This window comes from Vombatus ursinus, unplaced genomic scaffold (assembly GCF_900497805.2).
Source record: "Vombatus ursinus unplaced genomic scaffold, bare-nosed wombat genome assembly UNPS02014807.1, whole genome shotgun sequence".
NCBI lineage: Eukaryota > Metazoa > Chordata > Mammalia > Diprotodontia > Vombatidae > Vombatus > Vombatus ursinus.
The window spans coordinates 43,754,977-43,777,130 of record NW_020954585.1 but is presented as its reverse complement, the minus strand read 5'-3'; the positions used below and the strand labels follow the sequence as shown (position 1 = coordinate 43,777,130).

The following is a 22,154-nucleotide window of genomic DNA, read 5'->3' as shown; positions in this document are numbered from 1 at the left end:
CTGAGGAGTCAAGAATAACACTAGGTTGTGAATCTGTGTGACTGGGAGAATGGTAGTACCTTTGAATAGTAATAGGGAAGTTTGCAAAAGGGGAAAGTTCTTTAGGGAAAGATAACCAAGTTCAGTTTTGAATCTAGTCTTGAATCTAGATGCCTCCTGAACATTCAGTTCAAGATGTCCAAAAGGCAGTTGGTTATGTGATACCAGACATTAAAAGAGAGGTTAAGTAAGGCAAGATAAATAGATCTGAGAATTATGTGCATATAGATGATAATTGAATGCATGGTAGCTGTTGAGATCAAGTATAGAGTTAGGGTTAGAGTTCTTTTCTTTTATTCTTAAATGTTGAATTGGATCACATTATATATTAATTAATTATAGTATAGTGTAATTATATAACATAATAAATTTATGTATTATTATATAATCATGATAAATATATGTAAATGAACATGATAAATTTATATAATAATTATTATAATTATATAATAATTGTGTAGTTGTAATTAATAAATTTATTATAACCCCTGGAAATCATTTAGAATTCTGTGAATCCATCTATCCATTGACCTGTTCTGTGAGTGTATGGCATAGTACATAAATGATTCTATAGTGCAAAGTAATAAAATACACTAAAGTTTTACCTTCCTTGGGATTTAACTGTGATCATCTTTCATCTGCTTACCCTTGGATAGCAGAATTTTTGTTCCTGGTCTAGATGCTTCAGAAAATGAAAGAACTGGATTTTGATAGTTCCAAACTCAATGAATCCTTTATCTTTCATGTTTAGGGCCTGATTTTTTGAAATTGTATACAGTCAGCAAAAGGACTGAAACTGTTGTGCAGCAAGTTCTTTCTCTTCTGAGTTCAAAGAGATGTGACTAATTTCCTTCTATCAGGCCTTTTTTTTTTTTTTTTAAATCTATCTCCTGCTGTATCATGTTAACTTTTTCTTAATATTGTTGAAAAACCAGCAAAGTTTTAGTATTTAGTCATTTAATGAAAGCACAATTTCAAATAGAGCTTATTTCTTAGTTCAAAAAGAAAACAAATAAAAGTTCATCACCACTACATCTAGCAGATTGTTTGACTTCTATATACAGCTCAGTCTTTGAATTTGTATAGGCTGAATTGTGTTCTTTTCAATAAGGAACCATTGCTTTTTGAAAAACAGCACTTCTATAAATTATAGGGAAATTTGGGGGGAAATTTCTCTTGTCTTCCATTGGGCAAATACTGGGAAATGATTACATCCATTTTTAATCTTAATGATCTGACAGCTCATTTAACTGTAATAGTGTAGAGCTATAGGATGTCTGTTTCTCATTTTAATTATTAATCTGTTATAATCTGGATTAAACAGTTTTATGGCCTCAACTACTCATGTTGGCAGTGGGTATTTATGGCAGAATAGAGATTTTAAGAGAATCATCTTCCCTTTGTGAGTAAACATGCTAGGGTAGAAGATGTTGTAATTCCCCTAGTAAAGGCTTCATTTTTATTTTCTTGCCTACAAGGAATAGTTGCTTCATAATAGAGAAGTTTTTCAACTGTCCCACAAGCTTGAGGAAAAAGAAAATATCCTCTTATAATACTGTACATCCTAAGAAACATACAAGGGGAAACAGATTTAATCAAGATCAAATCTATTTCAATTTCACTTCTCACACGTTCGTTGTGGTGAATGGCAGCAATAACAATTGGGTTAAATAGATGGAGAGTTATCTAGACTTTTGTAAAGGACCCTAATTGAAGGATTTTTTTTTTTTAATTTAAAAATCAGGAATACAGAGAAAGTTCTTTCCCTTAAGGTTTTGATATCACATTTAAAAGAATCAACTAAGGCTTGTAAAAATTCAACAGTTAAATAAGAAGCAAGGGAATTTACAATTCAGTAAAAATTGATGCCTGCCACCTGTTTTTTTTTTTCTTTGCAAAACAACTTCTGTAATATATGGTAATAAATATTATATTTCCACTTTTCTTGGCACTGTTTTCCCTTTTTGTGAATAATCTACCATCATCAATTTAGACCCTAGATAATAGCTTTGTAAAGGGAAAAGATGAGACTCTCAAAAAAGAAGGGTGAACAGCTTATGTTGTTTTATAAAATTGTTCTTCTAGTTATTTTCAACACAGCTAAACTAGGGTTCTTTTATGATATTTCTAAAGTTCTTTATGATGAGTTTTACATTTTTTAGTAACAGAAAAAGACCCTGAAGAGATGGTTTAAATAAACTAATTTAAAACAGGTTTTCCCTTGAGGATGTGATTTGTCTAAATTTTATGTGGTATATTTTTAATGAGCTGATAGGAAAAGTTAATAATAATCCCTGCTTAATTGTTCTTTGTTCAAAAAATAATCTTTCTCCATTCCTTCACTCTCCTTCCTCCCGGGCCAGCCCAAAAATACATAGCTGTGACATTGACAAAAAAAAAAACAAACAAGTCACCACATTTACTATTCATCAGGGTAGGTAGAGACTTTCTAGGAAATGACTGACTACCGTAACCTTTGACTTAATATTAACTAAACATTTAAGGCCACCAACAAGGGGACAGCTGCCTACTACAAATTCATCATTCTTGTATTTAAGAGGCATTGCTCTCATTTCGAAGTGGTCCTGCCTAATACAGCTATTAGTAATGTGGATCCCAGCTAGCCATTTCCGTATAAGATCATATTATCTTAGGATCCTATAAGATTTTAGGATCAAAGGTTTAGAACTAGAAGAGATCTTAGAAGCCACTGAGCTTTCTGCCCTTCCTCCCTCATTTTACAAATGAAGAAATTGAAGAACAGAAAGGTTAAATGACTTGCACAGGGTCACAAACCTAGGCTAAAGTGTCACACTTTTTAATAAATATTGAGGAGGAATTTAGAAATGGAGACCCCCATTAAATCTTTCTTTCTTCCTTCTTTGAAAACATTTCCTGACATTTCTGTAGGAACATCTAGTGTATTGCTGCTGAGCTCCATCCTTGACCTGTGGTCTGGCCACTTTCAGGCTCCTGGTTTAATAGTTAACAGTGATAATACAGAAAAGTGCTCGCCTTCAAGACCGTATTGTAGTCTGCATTCTGACATGAGGTTTAGAACCACACATGAATAATACTTTGTTACCCTTGTAAAGTCTTATCATCATTGCCATCAGTCATTTTAGGAATGGAGAGGAAGATGTCATGGACAAGTTGATGGGCTTGTTTCTGTCACTTCTAATAACCACTATGAACTTATGATTTCTGTGAGAAGTTATGACTTTCCCCTATCAGATTGTGAGTGCCTTGAAATCCAGAACTGTATTTGCTTTACTTGGTATCCTTGGAGCTTAGCACAGTGCCTGGCACAAAATAGGCATTTAATAAGTGCTTTATTGATTTGACTGAGTTCTCTTAAAGGAAAATAAGAAAATGTGCTTAAATAAAAAGAGTTATTTTCTCTTTGGGGACAGCACCATTTCACTAGAAATACTTTTTCATTTTGGGGCTACTAAATATCAGTTTAGTGAGGATTACCCCTTACTATGGTTAATACTGATGTGTGTGAACTAGAACTATTTCTTTAAGAGGCTCAGGGAGAATTGGTCTCTAAGCACTACATAGATATGATCATATCGCACTTCCCTTAGTTCCCTGCTAGTTTCAGGTCACTTATTCTAGCGTATGCTACTGACCAAAAATAAAATGTGTGAGATAAAAAGAGTATGTGTGTAGGATCACTGGGCATGGAGTCCAAAGAACCAAGTTCAAATCTGGCCTCAGATACTCTCTTAGCTGTGTGACACTGGCAAGTCACTAAGTTCTATTTGCCTTAATCTATTAGAGAAGGAAATGGCAAATCACTCCAGTATCTTTGCCAACAAAACCCGTGGACACTACTGGTATGCCTATGGTCCACTGAGTCAGAATAGTCGGAGATGACTGAACAATGTGGGACCCAGGATGAGTGGAAGAAATCCTGCAAGATGCTGTCTGAACTTAGCACAGAAAGCATAGAATTCTCATTTTGTTTCCATATAAAGTCAGTAAGAAGAAATCATTGACTACAAAGAGAGTGAGCATAAGGCCTGGTGTGCCTCCTGAATATTTTGATTAAACATTGGCTGCAGTAACTTCCAGGGACTTGGGATGATTGCAGTTTGACTGAGTTCTGGATTTGCTCTTGGCTGTTCTCCATATTCCCTCCTATGGTCTTTTTTTTTTTTCCTCTTGACCTTTCCTTGCTTCTTCCATTTTCTACTTGTTAATGTCAGTTTCATAATGCTGTATGTTGCATGTTCATAGTTCTTTGTATAAATCCTTGAGCTCTTCGGAGGATAGAATCTATATAAATCTAAGAAAAATTAACTTTTCTGGTATATAAGCCTTCACAGAAACAGTATTCTGAAATTCACCTGATTCACTGAATTTAAAGAGGATCAAATTTGGTCCAACTTCATGATCCTGCACAGTTGGCTTCTTAAGGCAGTACAGCTTAAAGGATGAGCACTTCCACAGTGCCTGGAAGTGTAAGGCCAACTAAAAGTATGATGGAAAAGCCTCAGGCCGCGGGGAGCCAATTATCTTCCCTGCTTCTTAGCAATAGCCCCACTCCCAATTTCCTGAAACCTTACCAGTTCACTATGAGTTTGACAAATACTTGGAAGTTATTTCATGGGGGTGGGTTTTTCATTGATTGCTAACTCGTTTTCCTAATTTTTCCTGGTGCAGCCACATTTGTAAACCAGCTGGCTTGTCCAGATGAAGGAAAAACATTCATTAAGCATGAACTATGTACTTAATAGTAGCTAGAGGGCCTAACTTGGAGTCAGGAAGACCTGAGTTCAACTCCTGCCTCACACACTCTAGCAGTGTAATGTTAGCCAAATCATTTAACCTCTTAGCTTCAGTTTCCTTATCTGTAAAATGGAAATTAAAAATAACACTTACCTTACTGACCTTTTTTGAAGATTAAAGGAAATAAGTAAAGTGCTTTGCTAGCCATAATGTGGTACATAATAGCTACCTATTATGATGATGTTGATGATGTAGATGTACCAATTACTGTGGATACAAATACAAAAAAAAAAAGATTATCAAAGAACTTACATTCTAATAGGGATGAACAATATATTTAAGGAAGTGGTGGGCCTGAAAGGGGGTTTTGCTATGGAAACTTACAACTTGTGAGTAGAGGCTTTGGGGAGCTTTCATCTGGATATGCTCTTTCCAGAAGCAGTGGTATAATTGATTTGGTTATAGTTCTTGGATTATTAGAGGCAGAAAGTAGAGGAGGATGGCAAGAAGTTTGCCTGGCTGGTTGGCTGGGTTGTTGTGCGAGATCTAAGAATCTTATCTGAAACCTTGACTTCAGGAGTATCATGCTTTAACTAACACACCAGCAGTACCTTTCTGAATGGAAGAGGTATCAATTTGTAAAATCTGTGTTGAGAGGAAAGACCAAAAGCTATGCTGCCAATGGAAGCCCAGTGACTCAGACTAGCTTTTGTGTGGAGAATTTGAAGATAATTTTGAAATTCAAATTACCAATTTATTTCCACACATTTAGTAGTAATTTAGGATCAGAGCAAGACGGTTTCAGTAAACTATTTAAAAGTAATTACAGCAGCAATAATAATAGCCAGCATTTACGTAGTATATTTTGCAAATATTACCTCGTTTGATCCACACTGCAACCCTGGGAGGTAGGTGCTATTATCTCCATTTTACAGGTGAGGAAACTGAGGCATTCATGATTAAGTGACTTGCCTGGTTTCACATACTCAGTAAATCGGGCCTTTCTGATTCCAAGTCTAAGACTTTATCTACTTCTACTTAAATTAAACTCCTTGAGGGTTACAAATGTTGCATTTTTGTCTTCATAACCTTAATCTGCTGGAAAAGACAGAAGGGGATGGGATGAGGGCCCCATGTTGAGGGGCTTGCCTTGGCAAGAAGGGCGACCCCATTTTCAGAAACTGGCAGAAAGAAGAAAGGAGTAGGGGATGGTGTCAGGCCCTCACTTTCCTTGGTAAAGTAAGAGGTAAGGTACTCAACTGAGAGAGAAAGGAGGGATGAGGGAGGCATGAAAGGCTTGAGGGGAAAAAACATTTTGATATGAAATAAGCTCCAGAAAAAAATATGCTCGCTAATGCTTTTTAAAAAATCAATTGGTAAGCTTTTAGGCACTTCCAGCTGACAAATGAAACTGACACAATATGACAGTCTTTTTTTTTTTCTTCACTTTGAGGCATATATTTCATTATCAACTCTATACTTATTTTAAGGATCCAACTAGAACTTGTCAAAAAGTTATTTGTTGTGAATGGACAATGGGGAAGCATCAGACTAGTGCTATGGTATATCTCAAATGCATTTTCATTAAATTCGTCTCATACTGAACTTAGATTACAGGTCAGAGCATTAAACTATCTGTGAGACAAAAGTGGTTAAGTTTTTGTTTGTTTTTAGTCAATGAAACAAACTCCAAATGTCCTCATCACTTGCTGTTTCATTTTTGTCTTTGTAAAGTCAGGGCCCGGCATATCATGTTCAGCATATTGTAGGTATTTATTAATGCTTGTCAGTGAGTTTTCGTTTTTGTTTTACTAGAAAGCCATGAGTGAAAATACAGCTTCAGGTACTTTGAAACCAACAGGTTGCATCCTATTTTGGGGTTATAGAATTATATTTCAAGCTTTCTTTTAACCACTCGTGACATTCAAGAAAGACCCTCCTTTTCAGAATCTTTCATTTGGGAGCTTCTTACAAACCTTAGTACAAACAAGTTTATAATAATAAACAAGTTGGAGAGATGTTTGGAGTATCCTCTCCCTTTTTTTAGGTACTAAGAAACATTTGAATGTTTAATTAGAATAAGCTTGTAGAACCTTGGCTCTGGGTATATTGTATATTTTTTTGTATGTATTGTGATTGATTTGCAACATAGTGGTAGGTGGTTTGTAATAAATAACGAATGGCAACATAGTGGTAGATGGTTTATAATAAAAGTTCATTATTATAAAGATTTATTCTCCAGTTAAACAATTATCATGGGTACTATTCCTTAGCATTGATTTTAGTTGAAGTCACAGCTTAATGCAGGGTTCTTGTAGAGCTCTTTCAAGAATGATTTACACTATGAAGAGTGCAGATTTAAGTATGTTCTGTAAATTGGCATATAGTAATTCAAAGATCCTAATCAGGCCTAGTAGCTTTTGATAGAGTGAGGTAAACTATAACCTCTGTTTTTGGCAGAATCATTCCCTGGGCCATTTGATATGTTACTAGAAGTAGATATGTTCAGCCAAGATATAAAGTTTTACATTCTACTGTAACTAGACTTGAAAATGACCTCAAAAAATGGAATAACTGTAATATGTAACTCTGTTTACCTGAAGCTATCTTTTTGTGGAACTCACTGACTTCCTTTAATTCCCAACTGAAATCCCATCTTTTACTGGGAACTGTCTCAATTCTAGTACCTTCCCTCTTTTATTTCCTATTTTTCCTGTATGTGTCTTTGTATGTTTTTACATGTTGTTCACATGTGGTCTTGCCCGTTAGATAGTAAGCCTCTTGAGGGCAGAGACTCTCTGTTGCTTCTTTTTTTTGTATTCCCACGGCTTAACACAGTGCCTGGTATGTAGTAGTTGGTTAATAAATGCTGTTGATCGGTTGGTTGAGTTAGCTCTCTGTACAGTGTTTTAGTGAGCTTGTTGTTTCTCTCCTCTCGCAGTGATTTTCCCCTACTGTATTGAGCACATTCCTTCAAGAATGTTATTTTTGTTGGTTTGAGTAATTCCACTATCAGTGGAAACTGTAGATTCTCCTATATGAGACCTAGAAGACCGTCTTCAAGATTTTTTATAACAGGACATTCCTCAACTTGTGGTCAACCTGGAGATAAGATCCATCTTGGACAGAAATTACACAGTCCATCGCCAGGTCCATACTCTATTCTAAGCGTTTTCAGGTTAGTTAGCTGGAACTACCTAAACTCAGCCAGTGCTTGTCCTCTGCTCACATAACCTTTCAGAACCTAGGGTCACCATGTTGTACAGCACAGTCAACCACAACCAAGGTATGCTGGCTTGGCACTTTCTTTACCTTCCTGAGCAGCCTCCTTTAGCACCCACTGAATTAATCCATCAGTCTGAATAGGAGCGTGCTGCCAGTCCCAGAGGGATGACTTCCCATACGAAATCAGGGGGGCTGTGGCTACAGAAAGCTGTACAGCATCTGTGCATCTGATCACCACACCACTATCCTCCTCCACATTTTCAAGGCACTTCCCCTAACTTGACCATGATATGAGTCATATCATTCATCCCAGCCTATCAAGGTTACACCAAATGTCACAGACATAGCTCTAAAGCCAGTACACCCTTAATTCAGGTTCAACACTGGGACAACTCGCCAGTCATTGAACATTTAACAAATGAGAACTTTCACTTTTTCTTGACATAGGATATGCAGCAAAGATACAGTAATACTTAGTTTCATCTCCATCTGAAAATGCATCTGATCATTTAGTCATCAAGATAAGGTGACTCATGGTCTCAGGTACCCACTGAATCTGAAAAGCCCCAAGTACATGTACCTTTTATAGACCCATATTAGGGAACTACATCAGGGAAGCTGGGGCCAATCAGGTTGTATGGAGGGAAGAAACTGTTAGGGTCAGAGATGTAGCATCAGTAGACTGTTGGCCCTGCCATAATCTCCTCTACTATTAAAGAGGGATTGGAATAGGATCTTCATGGAGACAGGCTTACTTCAATCTCAAATGTTTTGGAAATGTGGATAGTGCAGATAGTAACCCAGCCGCACCCATCTCATCTCTTGTGACTCTGGACCTTATCCTCCCAGAGGACATCCATCCATAGAGGATCTACCCAATATGCTCTCTTTACATGTAATACTTCTTGTTTCATGCATTTTTACATTCTCTTTCCTCTTTTTTTTTTTCCAGGACATCTCCTGTTTTGCTAAGGTTTCCCAGATTTTGTCTAATCTTCTTATCTCTTCCTTCAGTTTTTTTGTTAAGCCCATCTCTTTTCTTGGATTCTAGTTTTAATTATTTCAGATTTTTTTTTCTGCTAGAGTTTTAGCCCAAGATTCTCTTACTCTACAGCATTTTTCATTTGTATTAGGAGTTTTCTATTGTTTGCTAAGTATTTACTCAGACTCTCAGCTGAGTTTTCCCCCCTTTCTAATAGTTTAACTCATAAACTTATCACTGTTGAAGAGTGGAGGACTGTGGTTGAATGGTTGTTGCTTAACGTCTTGTAAAGGTTTTCAGTTATTGTCCATACCATCTGCTGTCCCAGACTTCTTTGAACCCTTCTTTTATGAAGTCTTGGACCAGAAAAATGAAGTCTATAAGTACACAGATTGTATTTTCCTCACTTGTGCTCATTGAAGGCAAGGAATGGAGAAAAGAAAATTAATTTGGAAAGTGAACAGCTGTCTGAGAATGGAATTTGGATTTCTGAATCATAGCTTGCACCAATAGGGTTGACAGTTTCCTGTCCAAAGATTGTGTATGCCTAACAAAGGCTGGTAAGAATGTATTTTCCAAATGTCTTGCAAATTTAATTTAAAAATCTTTAAACTAAAAAAGATAGAGGGAAAAGACCACACATTTATGTGTGCATGTATGTATGTATTTCACCAAAGTGGATACTGTAGATCAAGGATTCTTAGCCTGGGGTCCTTGGATTTTGGGGGGTTTTGTTTTTGTGTTTAATATTTTGTTGTTTATATTTCAACATAATTGATTTGTTTTGTAATGCTATATATTTTATTTTATGCACATTATTCTAAGGAGTCCTTAGACTTAACCAGACTGTAAAGGGGTCCATGACACACAAAAAAGTTTACTGCTATGGAGCATAGCCACAAGGAAGAAAAAACTGCATTGAGAATACCCATAAATTCATAGGAGGCAGAATCCAAGAAAGGTGCCAGTAGAACACTGGCATATGGCCTCATGTCTACAGAAGTTCCCAAAAGATTAGACAACAAACAAGAATTAGAAGGGGGACCATTAGACTTCACAGATATCACTGAGGGTTGGTGAGATGAAACTTATGACTAGATTGTATTTCTGGATAGATATACTTTATTTTAAAAAACAGTCAATGAACATTTATTAAGTGCATGACAGAGTTTTGGAGTAGAGGTCACAAAATTTTGTCATTGGAATATATTACCCACTGCCTTAAGATAGTCAGTGAACTTTTATTAAGCACCTTTTATGTGCTAGGCTCTAAGCTTAACCCTGGGGATACAAAGAAAAGTATAAGACAATTCTTGCCCTAAAGGAGCTCACAATCTAATGGAAGAAGATAACATAGAAATTGAAGGGGGGTGTTTGACAAAAGTTGGGGTAGGAGAATGATAAAGGATGTGAAATGCATTTGAGATCTGATTTCACCTTGGAAAATGATGAGTTGCATGCTTCAGAATCTTGGAAGAAGCTCCCACACTAGAGGGATGGGGGCAACCCCAAGGGCAGGAAGTCTTATTTGACTTAAGATGCTCTGTAATAGTAATTCGCATTTACACGGTTTTAAGGTTCACAAAGTTTTTACCTTACAGTTACCTTAAGAGAAATGTAGTAAAGGTATTATCTTACTATCTTTATTTTTATACTGAGGTTCAGAAATGTGACTTGCTCTTGGTCACACAGCTAGTATCAGAGCTAAGATTTGAACCCGGCTTTTCTGAATATAATATGCCCATTCCATTACATGTTGCTATCATAACATGTTGATCATGTAGACATTTTAAATTTTTTTAAGAGAATCTCCTTACTGGGTCAAAGTGGCTAACCTGCTGGTGCAGAGCCTCCTCAGACTTAGCTAAGATAATCCTTGGGCAGCAGGCCCCCTCTGAAGCTGTTGTTATACTCAAAGCCTTTCCAGCTAAGTAGTTCTTGTTAGTGAAAATCAGATCCAGAATAATTTCTTTTTATTGGTTTTATCATCTTTTGAAAAATAAAATTATCACTATGGTAAATCAAGAAGTTATTAGCTGCTGTAGTTTGTCAAGGCAAGAGAACTTTAACATATGTCCGGATAGGTTGGGGAAGGGGAAAGGAATAAGCATTTAAGTGCCTGCTGTGTGCCAGGCACTGTGCTAAGTCCTTTACAAATAGTTTTTCATTTGATCCTTCCAGCAACAGGCCTGTGATCCTATGAAGTAGGCGATATTATTATCCCCTTTTTACAGTTAAGGAAACAGAGTTAGATGGAGGCTGAGTGATTTACCCAGAGTTTTCATAACTAGTAACTATCCAAGGTTGATTTTGAACTCAGGTCTTCCTGCTGTAGACCCCCTGCTTTACTCTGTGCCAGTCACTTGCCAAGCACTTGAGGACACAAAAAAAGGCAAAAGTTGTATCATGACATTCAAAGAATTCTAAATGGTTACTTATAAATGTGTTATAAAATATACAAAATAAGATATTCAATTCTTTCTTCTTCTAGTTGTCTTCCCTTCTTCACTCCTTTTCCTTGCCTTTAAATCCTAATAAAGCTAATATTGTCCTCTGAAAAACTGCTTTTACACATCTTTTGTACTTCTTTCAAGTCATTCTTGGATTAGTTTAATACCCATTCAACTACATTAATAGAAACTTTTTCATCTAGAAAAAGGCCTCTAGAATTGGAGATATAAATGTGAATGAGTTACAGTCTGTATAATGGGAACATAAACTTTGTTGATGAGATCACAGATCTCATCCGTAACTACATTTGGGGTTTTCTTGACAAAGATACTGGAATGGTTTGCCATTTCCTTCTCCAGCTCATTTTACAGATGAGGAAACTGAGGTAAACAGAGTAATAAGTTTCTGAGGCTGGATTTGAATTTATGAAGATGAGTCTCCATGATTCTGATCCCAGTGCTCTATCCCCTGTGCCACCTAGCAGCCCCCATTTCAAGTTACACCATCCAATTAAAGAACCTTCCTAAGTAATTTTTTTTCTCTCTGTTGACTGCAGTCAACATTATCCACAAGAGTTTGTCGGGGACCTCTGATTTTAACATAAATCTCTATTGTTAGAACCTTATGTCATTGTCAGATATATTTAGAAAATTTTAATAGGTGGCATCACACAGAATCTCATTTTACCATGGTGGGGACCTGAGGAAATGTTAATTCCTTTTTTTTTTTTTTTTTTGGTGAGGCAATTGGAGTTAAGTGGCTTGCCCAGAGTCACATAGCTAGTAAGTGTCAAGTGTCTGGTCTGAGGCTGGATTTGACCTCAAGGCTTCCTGACTCCAGGCCTGGTGCTCTATCCACTATACCACCTAGCTGCCCCTGGAAATGTTAATTCTATTGGGGAAAGGTAACTGAAGTTAACCAAACCTTGAATATAAAGTAAGAAAAGCATTTTCATAATTATGGAAATAAAGTATTTCAATTAAATAGAGAAAGCAAGCTGGTATGGACACAGTAAATTTTGGATTTGGTAACTGCTTAGCAGCAGGATATGGTAATAATGAGTGAAGACAGGGCTGGGCCCATGGAAAATCTACTTCTCTCATTGTAGATGGCTTTGTGAAGAGGAAATATAGGAGATGTTTGAGTGAAGTTTTAAAAGGGGGTTGGTCACATGCCAAAAGAGATGGGTTGTCCTAATCATTAGAATTGTCCTGTGCAAAGATTGACATGGAATGGGGTGTAGTACGAGTTGACCGTTAAGTAGATTTGCCTAGAAGAGGAAAAGGATCTGGGCTGAGCATTAGGAAACAAATGAAATAGTTTACAAACAGATCTTATGTATACTACCAGAAGTCTTTTTTGTTATTTGGAAGTGTGCTTTCACTGGATTGGGAAACTGAGGAGCTCCTCTGTAATTTATAATCTTAGTTAACTGCCTGGGTCGATAAGAGATTAAGTGATCTGTCCATGGTCATACAGCTATTATGTAGCAGGAATAGGATTTGAACCCAGTTTTTCTTGACTCCAGAGCTGGCCTACTAATCCATTAACTTCCATTGAGTTTTAGGAGTCTTTATTTCTTACTCTGACACTCTAGTGGATCTCATATCTCACCAGTGTGAATACTGCCTCCAACCACCCGGGCACAATCCATCCGTGCTGCCTGTTCGGTCGTGGGTCCATCTCTTCCTTAAGGTTCACCACCTCAGAGCGTCCACACATCATGCTGAAGGGCCTCCTTGTGTCCGCTTAATATCGCGTAGGTGCCAGGAACATACAGACTTGCTCCTGAAGACCATCTAGTCAAACCCTCTCATTTTACAGATGAGGAAACTGGAGCCCAGAGAAGTAAAGGGACCTCCTTAATGCCACCCAAGGAGTGAGTGTCAGAGCTAGGATTTGATCTCCTGTCCTGTGACTCCCTGTCAGCACTTTCTCCCGATGAGCTTTGTTTTTATTACATGACTGACTCATCTTTTTTGAGCATACATTTTTTCAGATATCATTATAAAGTTTTTTCTCTATGATTCCTTGTTTGCAGCGTGTTCATGTTGCAGCCTGTTCCTGCCCACCACACTCTTCTCTTGCCCTTTTGGTGATAATCTAAGGAGATTGAGGTGTTTTGTGATTCATATCTGCTCGGGTTATGGGTCCCATCCTCCGTGTGTGGAGTGCACTCCTCATCTTCACTTCAAATTCCTTCTCTTCCATTAAGACACAATTAAAGTATCATCTTTTACATGAAGCCTTTCGTAATACCTACAAATATTAATGGCCTCATCCCTCTACTATCTTGTTTTTCCTGGCTTCTTTTTATTCTCTTCATACTTATGTGTGTACTTGTTGTTCCCTCCTATAGAGCGTAAGCTTCTTAACAATAGAAACTGCATTTGTATTTGTATCCCTAGCCTCTAGCGCAGTGCCTGATTCTTAATCAGTATTTGTTGATTGTTCGAGAGCTCAGAAGAGTTGAGAACGTCTGAATTAGACTCTGAGCCATTGTCCTGGGGTGTACTAATTACAGTAGTCATAATTTGAGGTTGATATTATAGGGGCAGCTGCTGCATTCTCCCCACAAGTGTTTGCATGCCCCAGGGAGAAAGCACTCGGCATCAGCCACTGAATAGGGCATGTCTTATGTTCACCTTCTGTGGTAATAGGAGTGACTATAGGAAGTGATAGTAGTGAAGGCTAAAATCATGGTGTCTGTCCAGGAGGATGTTATATTCATCTGCTGCTGCTGCTGCTGCTGCTGCTGCTGCTTTTGTCATCGGATTGTGCTGAGCAACAAGGGTGACAAATTAGTTACAACAGTTTGTTAATACCAAAGTTAGATATTGATTATGGGAAGCTGGCATTACAGTTTGTCATAATTGACATTAAGCCAAATTAAAAAAAAGAGAAATACCCATTTGGTGGGCTCCTCTCTTCTGTTATCTTTAGCCCACATGGTACATTCCTCCTTTAAAGGAGAGGGTAGTAAGTAGCTAGCTCTTTTGCTAAAAATGGCTCCTGAATTAACTCACAACACTTCTGTATGCCTTTGAACTGAAGAGTATTTTTATCAGTGTGTGGATAAATTGTGGCAAAGATGCAGTGGAAAAGAAGAAAAATCTTCCTGGCTCCTTCTTTCCATTGTTGGGGGAGGATGATAGTCAGTAGCAGCATTTTCATTTCTTTATATTTTTCCGATGAGAACAATTCGTGTTATTTTCCATTTATGAAAACAAGGCTTTGAGCATGTTAAGATTAGCTTTATAGTCAGCTTAGACAAGAAGGTGTTGATTTGTCAGAACATGTGAATTTTGAAGTTATTTTTAGTAGTTTTTAACCTTTTTCTGTTTGGGGAAACAATTGCCATCCTGCTGTGATTTACCTGCCACCTACAGGACATTTTTTTAACAGTGTTATAGTCTACAGATTGATTTGCAAATGTGAAAAACAGACATCTTCAGTTATTCCATGTGTAGATCCCTTGTTTTATTTTCAAGATTGTATAAATAGCCCTTTAATGGACGTATTTACCATAATGAAATTGGTTCCTTTAGCATCATCTTATAATGGCTTCATCAAAATATAAATGATCAAATATGGAAAGTGGGGGAGGTAGGTCCTATTTTGTTTTCCCTCTAGGACTAGCAAAATAAAAATAAACCTAGAAAATTTTTAAGTTTGTTTGTTTTTAAAGAAATGATGTGAAAATTAAACTATCTGGCATAAAAGTTAGGAAATTTGTTCCTAAAATCTTTATATAAGAGCACTGCTGAAGGAGTCTCTCTAAATTCATTAATCTTCAGCATTCTTTTTTTTTTTATTTTGAATTCCGAATTCTCTTTCCCCCTCCAGTCCTTCTACCACCCATTGAGAAGGCAAGCCATGTGATATCAATTATACATGTAAAATCATGGACAACATATTTCCATATTAGCTCTGTTGCAAAAAAAAAAAAAAAAGGTAAGAAAAATAAAAGAAAGTGAAAACATTATATTTAAATTTGCATTCTGTTTTCACATCAGTTCTCTCTCAGGAGGTAGATAGCATTTTTCATCATGAGTCCTTCAGGATTGTCTTAGATCATTGTATTGATCAGAGTCTAAATCTTTCACAATTGATTATCATTATATTATTGCCGTTACTATGTACATTGATCTGGTTCTGCTTACTTCATTTTGCTTCACTTCATATAAGTTGAAGGACACATTCTTTTGAGCATCCATTTTACATTTGTTTTGATAATAGACATTTAGGAAGTAAACTACAGTGAGAAATAGCACGCACACACACACACCACACCAAAGTGGTCCATGCATAGATTCCAAAGGATCCATGAATGTGAATGGGATAAAAATGATATCATGATATCTTTATGTTCACTTACCTCTCAATGAAATTTAACATTTCCTTCAATTATTTAAAAACATTCTGAGAAAGGGTCGCTAGTCTTCATCAGACTGCCAAAAGGATTCATGACACAGAAAAAGGTTAATCCCTGTTTTAGGAAGATATGTCATTGTATATAGTCTATTGACTGAAGTTTTGGAAGCTATAGAAAAATAAGTATGAGCCACATTCAAAGCAGCCTTGAATTTCTTGCCTTTCAATCTCAGTCTGTGTGTGTCTGTTTTGTCTCTGCCTGTCTCTTTCCCTCTGTTTTTCTTTCCAATTGTGGAAGCCTGTCAGTAATTTCTTGTGCTTTTTACCATCTATAATAGGTAGCTAAGTTAACATGAACAATTAAACTGACCAGTGTGAAGTATCTAGAAATGGAAGATATATATAAACATTAGCAGAATCATGAAGCACTTAAACTAGAAGTATCCAGCATCTGAACCTTTTCTTAATTGAGCAGCCTAGTAGAAGTTCTGAAAAAGGCAGCCTACAGACTGGAGGCAGATTCAAAGAAACCAGAACCAAAATATAAGAAGGAAGAGAAGTGATGAGAGAATTCTTTAGCGTCTTCTCTGCCTACAAGAATGATTCCTAAGAGCTAGAATATGTCAGATGGAATGTACCAAACTTCTGTTTTTCAATCCCATTAAAAAAAAAAAAGAGCAATGCTGCTGGTCCCAGGAGAAGGCCCAGCCCAGGGTTTGGTTGGAGATCATGATTGTGGCTGCCCTTTGGTGTGTTTCTACAACTGTGTCCCACTGCACTTCACATAATGTACCCAGGACAAAGGCTCAGAATTTAGAATCAACATTATGAGAGGATCTGGTCTTCCTGTCTGTTTCAGGACTAGTATACTACTTTTTCTCACCTTACAAGTTGATCTTTGATGGTCTTCATAAACAGTTTAAATCTTGTTCTTAATATTGTTAAGCTATGTTGATGATATATTCTTGGATTTAAAGAAATAAAACTCCAACTTGTAACTCTGTCTTTTGAAGAGAGTGTGTGTGTGTGTGTACATTTAAGTTATTATCTCGTATTATCAGAGAGATAGTATAATGTAATGGATATATAACTAGACTCAGAGTTAAGAAGACCTGAGTTCTAACCCCACACAAACCACATAACCTTTCAGTGCCTTCTGAGGTGCAGAGTGTATGATCTGCATGATTAGAGTTTCCTCACCAGAAATTCCATGTCCTAATGAAATCGCTGGTGTAGTCTAAACAAAAATCTACCTCTCTTCGCTCTACCTACTTCTCCCCATCTTCACTCCTTCCTTCCCCGACAGAAAATCAACCAAATGGAACCAAGGGCACATTGTCTTCAGGCTTGGATATTGAATAAGAATGATTGTTGATATATTTTTCTTCAGACCATAACATCTGTGCTTTCATTGTTATTAATACTCCTTCCACTGATTTGGATCTCAGCCCCTACACAGTTCATAGCTCAGCTTCTGCAACCAGTCATATTTGTACTGTCTTCCTCATAGAGTTGTTATGAGCAAAGTTCTGTTATTAATCTAGCTTAAAAGGGACTACTGGGGCTCATGCCCTGCTGGTGTAGATTTTAAGAATCCTCTACTGCCAGCCAGTTATTAGAGTAAGACTTCAGATGACAACTTCTAGGTGTTCATATCATGGATTGATATTAAGGACACTTAAAGAGCTGCTAATAGCAGCTAACCATAATAGGTTTTGGCAGCAACCTCACCTGGAGAAAATGTCATTTTTCACTTTTTGCCATGATTTGTTTTCATTTGAGTAACTGAGATTTGGTTAATTTGTTCTCCTTTGTGAATACATATGTGGATACTTTTATGTAGAATGGAAAGAGTATTGACCATAGCACTTGTAGTCAGGCTTTCTGGTATAGAGTAAGAGCATTGATTTGGTGTCAGAAGGCCGGGGTTTGAGTCATCACTCTGATGCAGTAGCCGTGAGATTTTGGACAAATCAAGTCAGTTCTCTGGCCCTTAGTTTCCCCACCTGTAAAATGAGGTCATTTTGTGTTTCTTCACCATTTAAAACCAAGCAACAGATCCTCCATTTTCATAAGCACATCTCAACATGCAGCAGGCCCTAGGTTAAATCACCAGGTAAAAAAATCTATCTCTACATTTCAGTTTGTTTTCTCCTCCCACCAGGGCACCCAGTGACAGTGTTCTGGTTGACTAAAACCATCTTTGTGGTACCTGATATGGACTTGTTCAACCCAAGCCTAGACTTCCTATATCTAAATCCCATAGATTTAGAGGTGGAAAAGGCCCTTGGAAGTATCTAGACTAATCCTTTCATTTTGCAAATGCATAAGCAAAAGCCTAGATAGGTTGAATGACTTGGCTAAAGTTACTAGGTAATAATTATTACAGGCAAGATTTAAGCCAAGGTCCTGAACCCAAATTCAACATTCATTCCCCTATACTGTATGGCCTTTCAAGTGTGGTTTTCTGCTAAATAACATAGTACAAATCTGATAGCATGGATTTATAAAGGGGCCTTCTGGGAGGAATTTTTAGTACCATTAAGAAGAGATAGGTTGGAGTTAGGGAGGGCATTTGAGAGCAAGTAGACTCAAGAATTTGACACTCGAATAATATTTCCACCTAAAGGTAAAGCCATTTATAGTAAAATGAATTGAATTACTTTTTTCATAGGCACTTCCTTCCCATCTACTATTATAATATTTTTATCAGGGAAATAGCTCCTTTAAAAACCATAAGAACTAATGTCCCCTTTGTTTCTTTGTTGACATCCCATCCCTTCCAGTACCTAAGTCGTGGGGGTGGAGAGTGCTTATTAAATGTTTGAATGGGAAAAAAAATAGGATACCATCTTCCCCTACTTATCTCACTTAGATGAGGATTTCATGACATAATATCATGTTGGGTTAAAGAATCTTTTTTTTTTTAAACAACCATTGACCCATAGAAATCAGTGGTTCAAATAAAAAGACACATGGTTTAGCATTTTGAGAGAGAAAACACAAAATGTATTTCACCACCTTTTAAAATTAAGAGCAAGGAGTACAAGCTCTTAAATATATATCCTCTGCTGTAATCAAGCTTGATATGTTTAAAGAAGTATCTAAAGTTTTAGGAATCTACCCTGGAAAGGTATATTGATATCCCTTTGATACTAAAACATTGATTGCCTATTATATAATGGGCAAATGTGGGTTACATTTGGCATTAGCATCTACTTTAGATCATAGGATCATAAATATCAAGACTGAAGAAACCTCACAGACCATCTAATCTGGTCTCCTCATTTTACAGATAAGCAAACTGACACCCAGGGGAGTTGAGTGAACAAAAAATTTTGTCACACCAAGGCACTAAGCATCACAGGCAGGTTTGAACCCGGGTCCTCTGCCCCTAGAGCCAGTGATTTTTCCCCTGTAATCTATACAACATTGTTCTGAACTTCCCTTCTTCCAAATGAAATAACGTTTTTTGTTCTCATTGATTCCTAGTGGAAACCAATGGGAAAACCTTAAGGAATAAAAGAGTTTAACAACTGTTCAGTAGCCTTCCATTTTTAAAGAAATTTCGGTGGTCTCACTTACTCTGGCAATAGTCCATCTGGAGGAATGTTATCCTGTGTGTCACACCTGAATTATTTGCCTAGGTGGGCTCTGTCCTTAGGGGTGAAAAATTTCTACCCTGATCCTTACAGAGAAGTATGAAGAGGAGGAATGCTTTCTGCACTTGTGAAGTATTAACTGATCAAAAACATTGTTGTTACCTAATGAGATATAAAGACTCTGAATTTGAAACACAAATGACTAAAATGTGGTATATGTTAATTCTGCTAATATTTGCTTTGTGCTTTTGTTCTTTCTTTCTAGGTCTGCGAGGGCTAATCAATCTTGGGAACACGTGTTTTATGAACTGTATCGTCCAAGCACTTACCCACACTCCACTACTGCGAGATTTCTTCCTTTCTGACAGGCACAAATGTGAAATGCAAAGTCCCAGCTCGTGTCTGGTTTGTGAAATGTCTACGCTTTTTCAGGAGGTGAGTGAAGTTTTATGTAACTCCAGCAGTATTGCAGCATAATGCTGTCTTTTTATAAAGATAACAGACTCAAAAGAAAAGGATACCTACATGAGAAATGTCATTAATTTCACCTCAATTCCCTGAAACTTGTATAATAACTGAATAGTACATAGTACATATAGATTATGTACTATTATACATACTATTATGTATAATAGTACATTTTAGATAATGCCCCCCCTTTTTTTATTGAATTTTTAGATTTGTAGACTTTGTGCATAACTCTTAGGTTACATATGAGTACTTTGTCATAGACTTTGGCAGTGGGAATATGAACTCCTGAGAGCTTACTGCAGAAGATTGACTTTGTAGTGTAGGGTACTAGGTTACCTTAGTTTCTGTAAATACTGCAAGTAATTAATTATTCCATTCATTATCATCCTTATTCATAGCAAAAGCATCCTAATAGAAGAAAAATAGGACACAGTAGAGCCATGTATTGATTATGGACATACTGCAGTCAGGAGCTCCTTTTCAGTGAAAGCAGATCTTGCCTCTGCATTATTTCCAACCCCTCCTCAATGTGTTTAATCTTTGCCTTGCAGATAGACACCAAAAGCTGCTGTTTTTGTGATTCATTGCACTGAAGGAGCACATTGCATGAAGAATGCAATTTAGGGCAGGCTAGATCCTAGTCACCTGATTGGATTGTGGGCTGCTTCTTTTTTAAGCCTTTAGACATTTATTTTCTTTATCCAACTTTCTTTACCAGCCTCCCTGTTTTTGTTTTTTCTCTTTGTGTCTACAGAGCAAGAAAGATCAGTTCTCACTCAGTTGTCTGTATGTTCTTCGTTTAAATGCATAATTTGTGTTTTTGCAGAGCGTCTGTATGTTGCTTTTCAAATGGCCTGTATTCATACTTTATTTTCCAGGCCATTGATAGGGCTTGTGAGAACATTTAATGACTTTGCCTTTACGTACTATTCTTTGTTGTCGCATGAAAGAAGTCCAAGCGTATTAAAAAATCATTGTTCCTTCTTATTGCTTTTGAGATTAATAACCTCCAGAGTTGTTCTTGGAGGGTTAGAAAGAGAGACAGGAAAATCCAGCAGGTAAACAGTACAGAGTTATTTTTGCTGGGTGCACTGCTCCTGAGTCAGACAAGTTTGCTAGTATTGAAAAAGACATACTATTGGCCATTAGGGATATGGCCCAGAATGACCAGTGTGGAAGTCAGAACTTTTCATCTTGCCAGCAGCTGGACTTTCAGATTCCCCATTTCTGTTATCCAGGGTGGGGGAAGTCTTCCCTGTTTTCTTGCTCTTTCAGATTATGTCAGGGAGAATAACAGTTACATTTACAAAGCATTCTTTGTACCAGATTTGTGATTTCATTCCTTCCACTGAGGACTTTGTACCAGTGCAGATCATTCCCTTCTTTGCAGAAGGGTCTGGACTGAGTGCATCAGGTGGCTTGTTGCTCCGACGCCAGCTCTGTCTCCTGCGTTCTGTTGGATGTAGCACTTTGTTCACAATAACTCTGTGAGAAAATCGTTTCCCCCGTTTTACAGATGACGCAACCGTGACTCAGGTTAAATGATTTGCTCAAAGTCACCAAGGCCAGGTCCTCCAGGTGTTTACTCAGGAGCGTCATCTTTGTACACATATCATCTTCAGGTCATAGAACTAAAGGGAAAAGACCTCAAACAAGAGAGGCCGAGAATCCCCTCTGAGTGATGAGTGGTCATCCCTGAAAACCCTCCACTGAAAGGACCACACCTTGCCAAAATAACCTCACTTTGGGGTGGCTTGGTTAGTGAGAAGCTTTTTCCTTATATTAACTAATGTCATCTCTAGGCAGCTTCTACTCATTTCTCCTATTCAGCTTCCTGGGACCAAGAAGAGCAAACCTAGTCGCGGTCCTTCTTCGGCCTGAGAGCCCTTTGGGTCTGTTTAGACTAAATGTCCCTAGTGCCTTCAACTAGTCTTTGTGCTTCGTGTCATGTTCTTTACTCCTCTCACCATCCCAGTTTCACTCTTCTGGACATACTTCAACTTGGCTGTGTCCTTTTTAAAATGTTGTACCCATGACTAAATAACATAATCTCGATATGGTTTGGCCAAGGCTAAATGTGATGGAATTATTTCCTCCATCATTCTGAGCTCTTCCTCTCATAATACAGTCAGGGATATAGGTACTTGTAAAGAATTTGTGATTTTGTCACTAGAGGGAACTTCCGTCATGGTGATTCACTTGTGCAGCTTGCATCACACTCGGTCTGTGACTTAGCACAATCCTAGGAAATTGTCTAAAACACACAGAGGTGA

The 22,154-nt window shown here is 37.4% G+C and overlaps 1 protein-coding gene across 3 annotated transcripts in view; it reads left to right on the top strand.

Moving 5' to 3' along the window:
- USP22 (ubiquitin specific peptidase 22) overlaps window positions 1-22,154 on the top strand; it is a 259,738-nt gene that overhangs the window by 180,911 nt on the left and 56,673 nt on the right. For all 3 annotated transcript variants that reach the window (XM_027874837.1, XM_027874838.1, XM_027874839.1), the window contains one exon: window positions 19,676-19,845. In XM_027874837.1, the coding sequence (XP_027730638.1) occupies window positions 19,676-19,845 (170 nt within the window). The remainder of the gene's footprint in view (window positions 1-19,675; window positions 19,846-22,154) is intronic.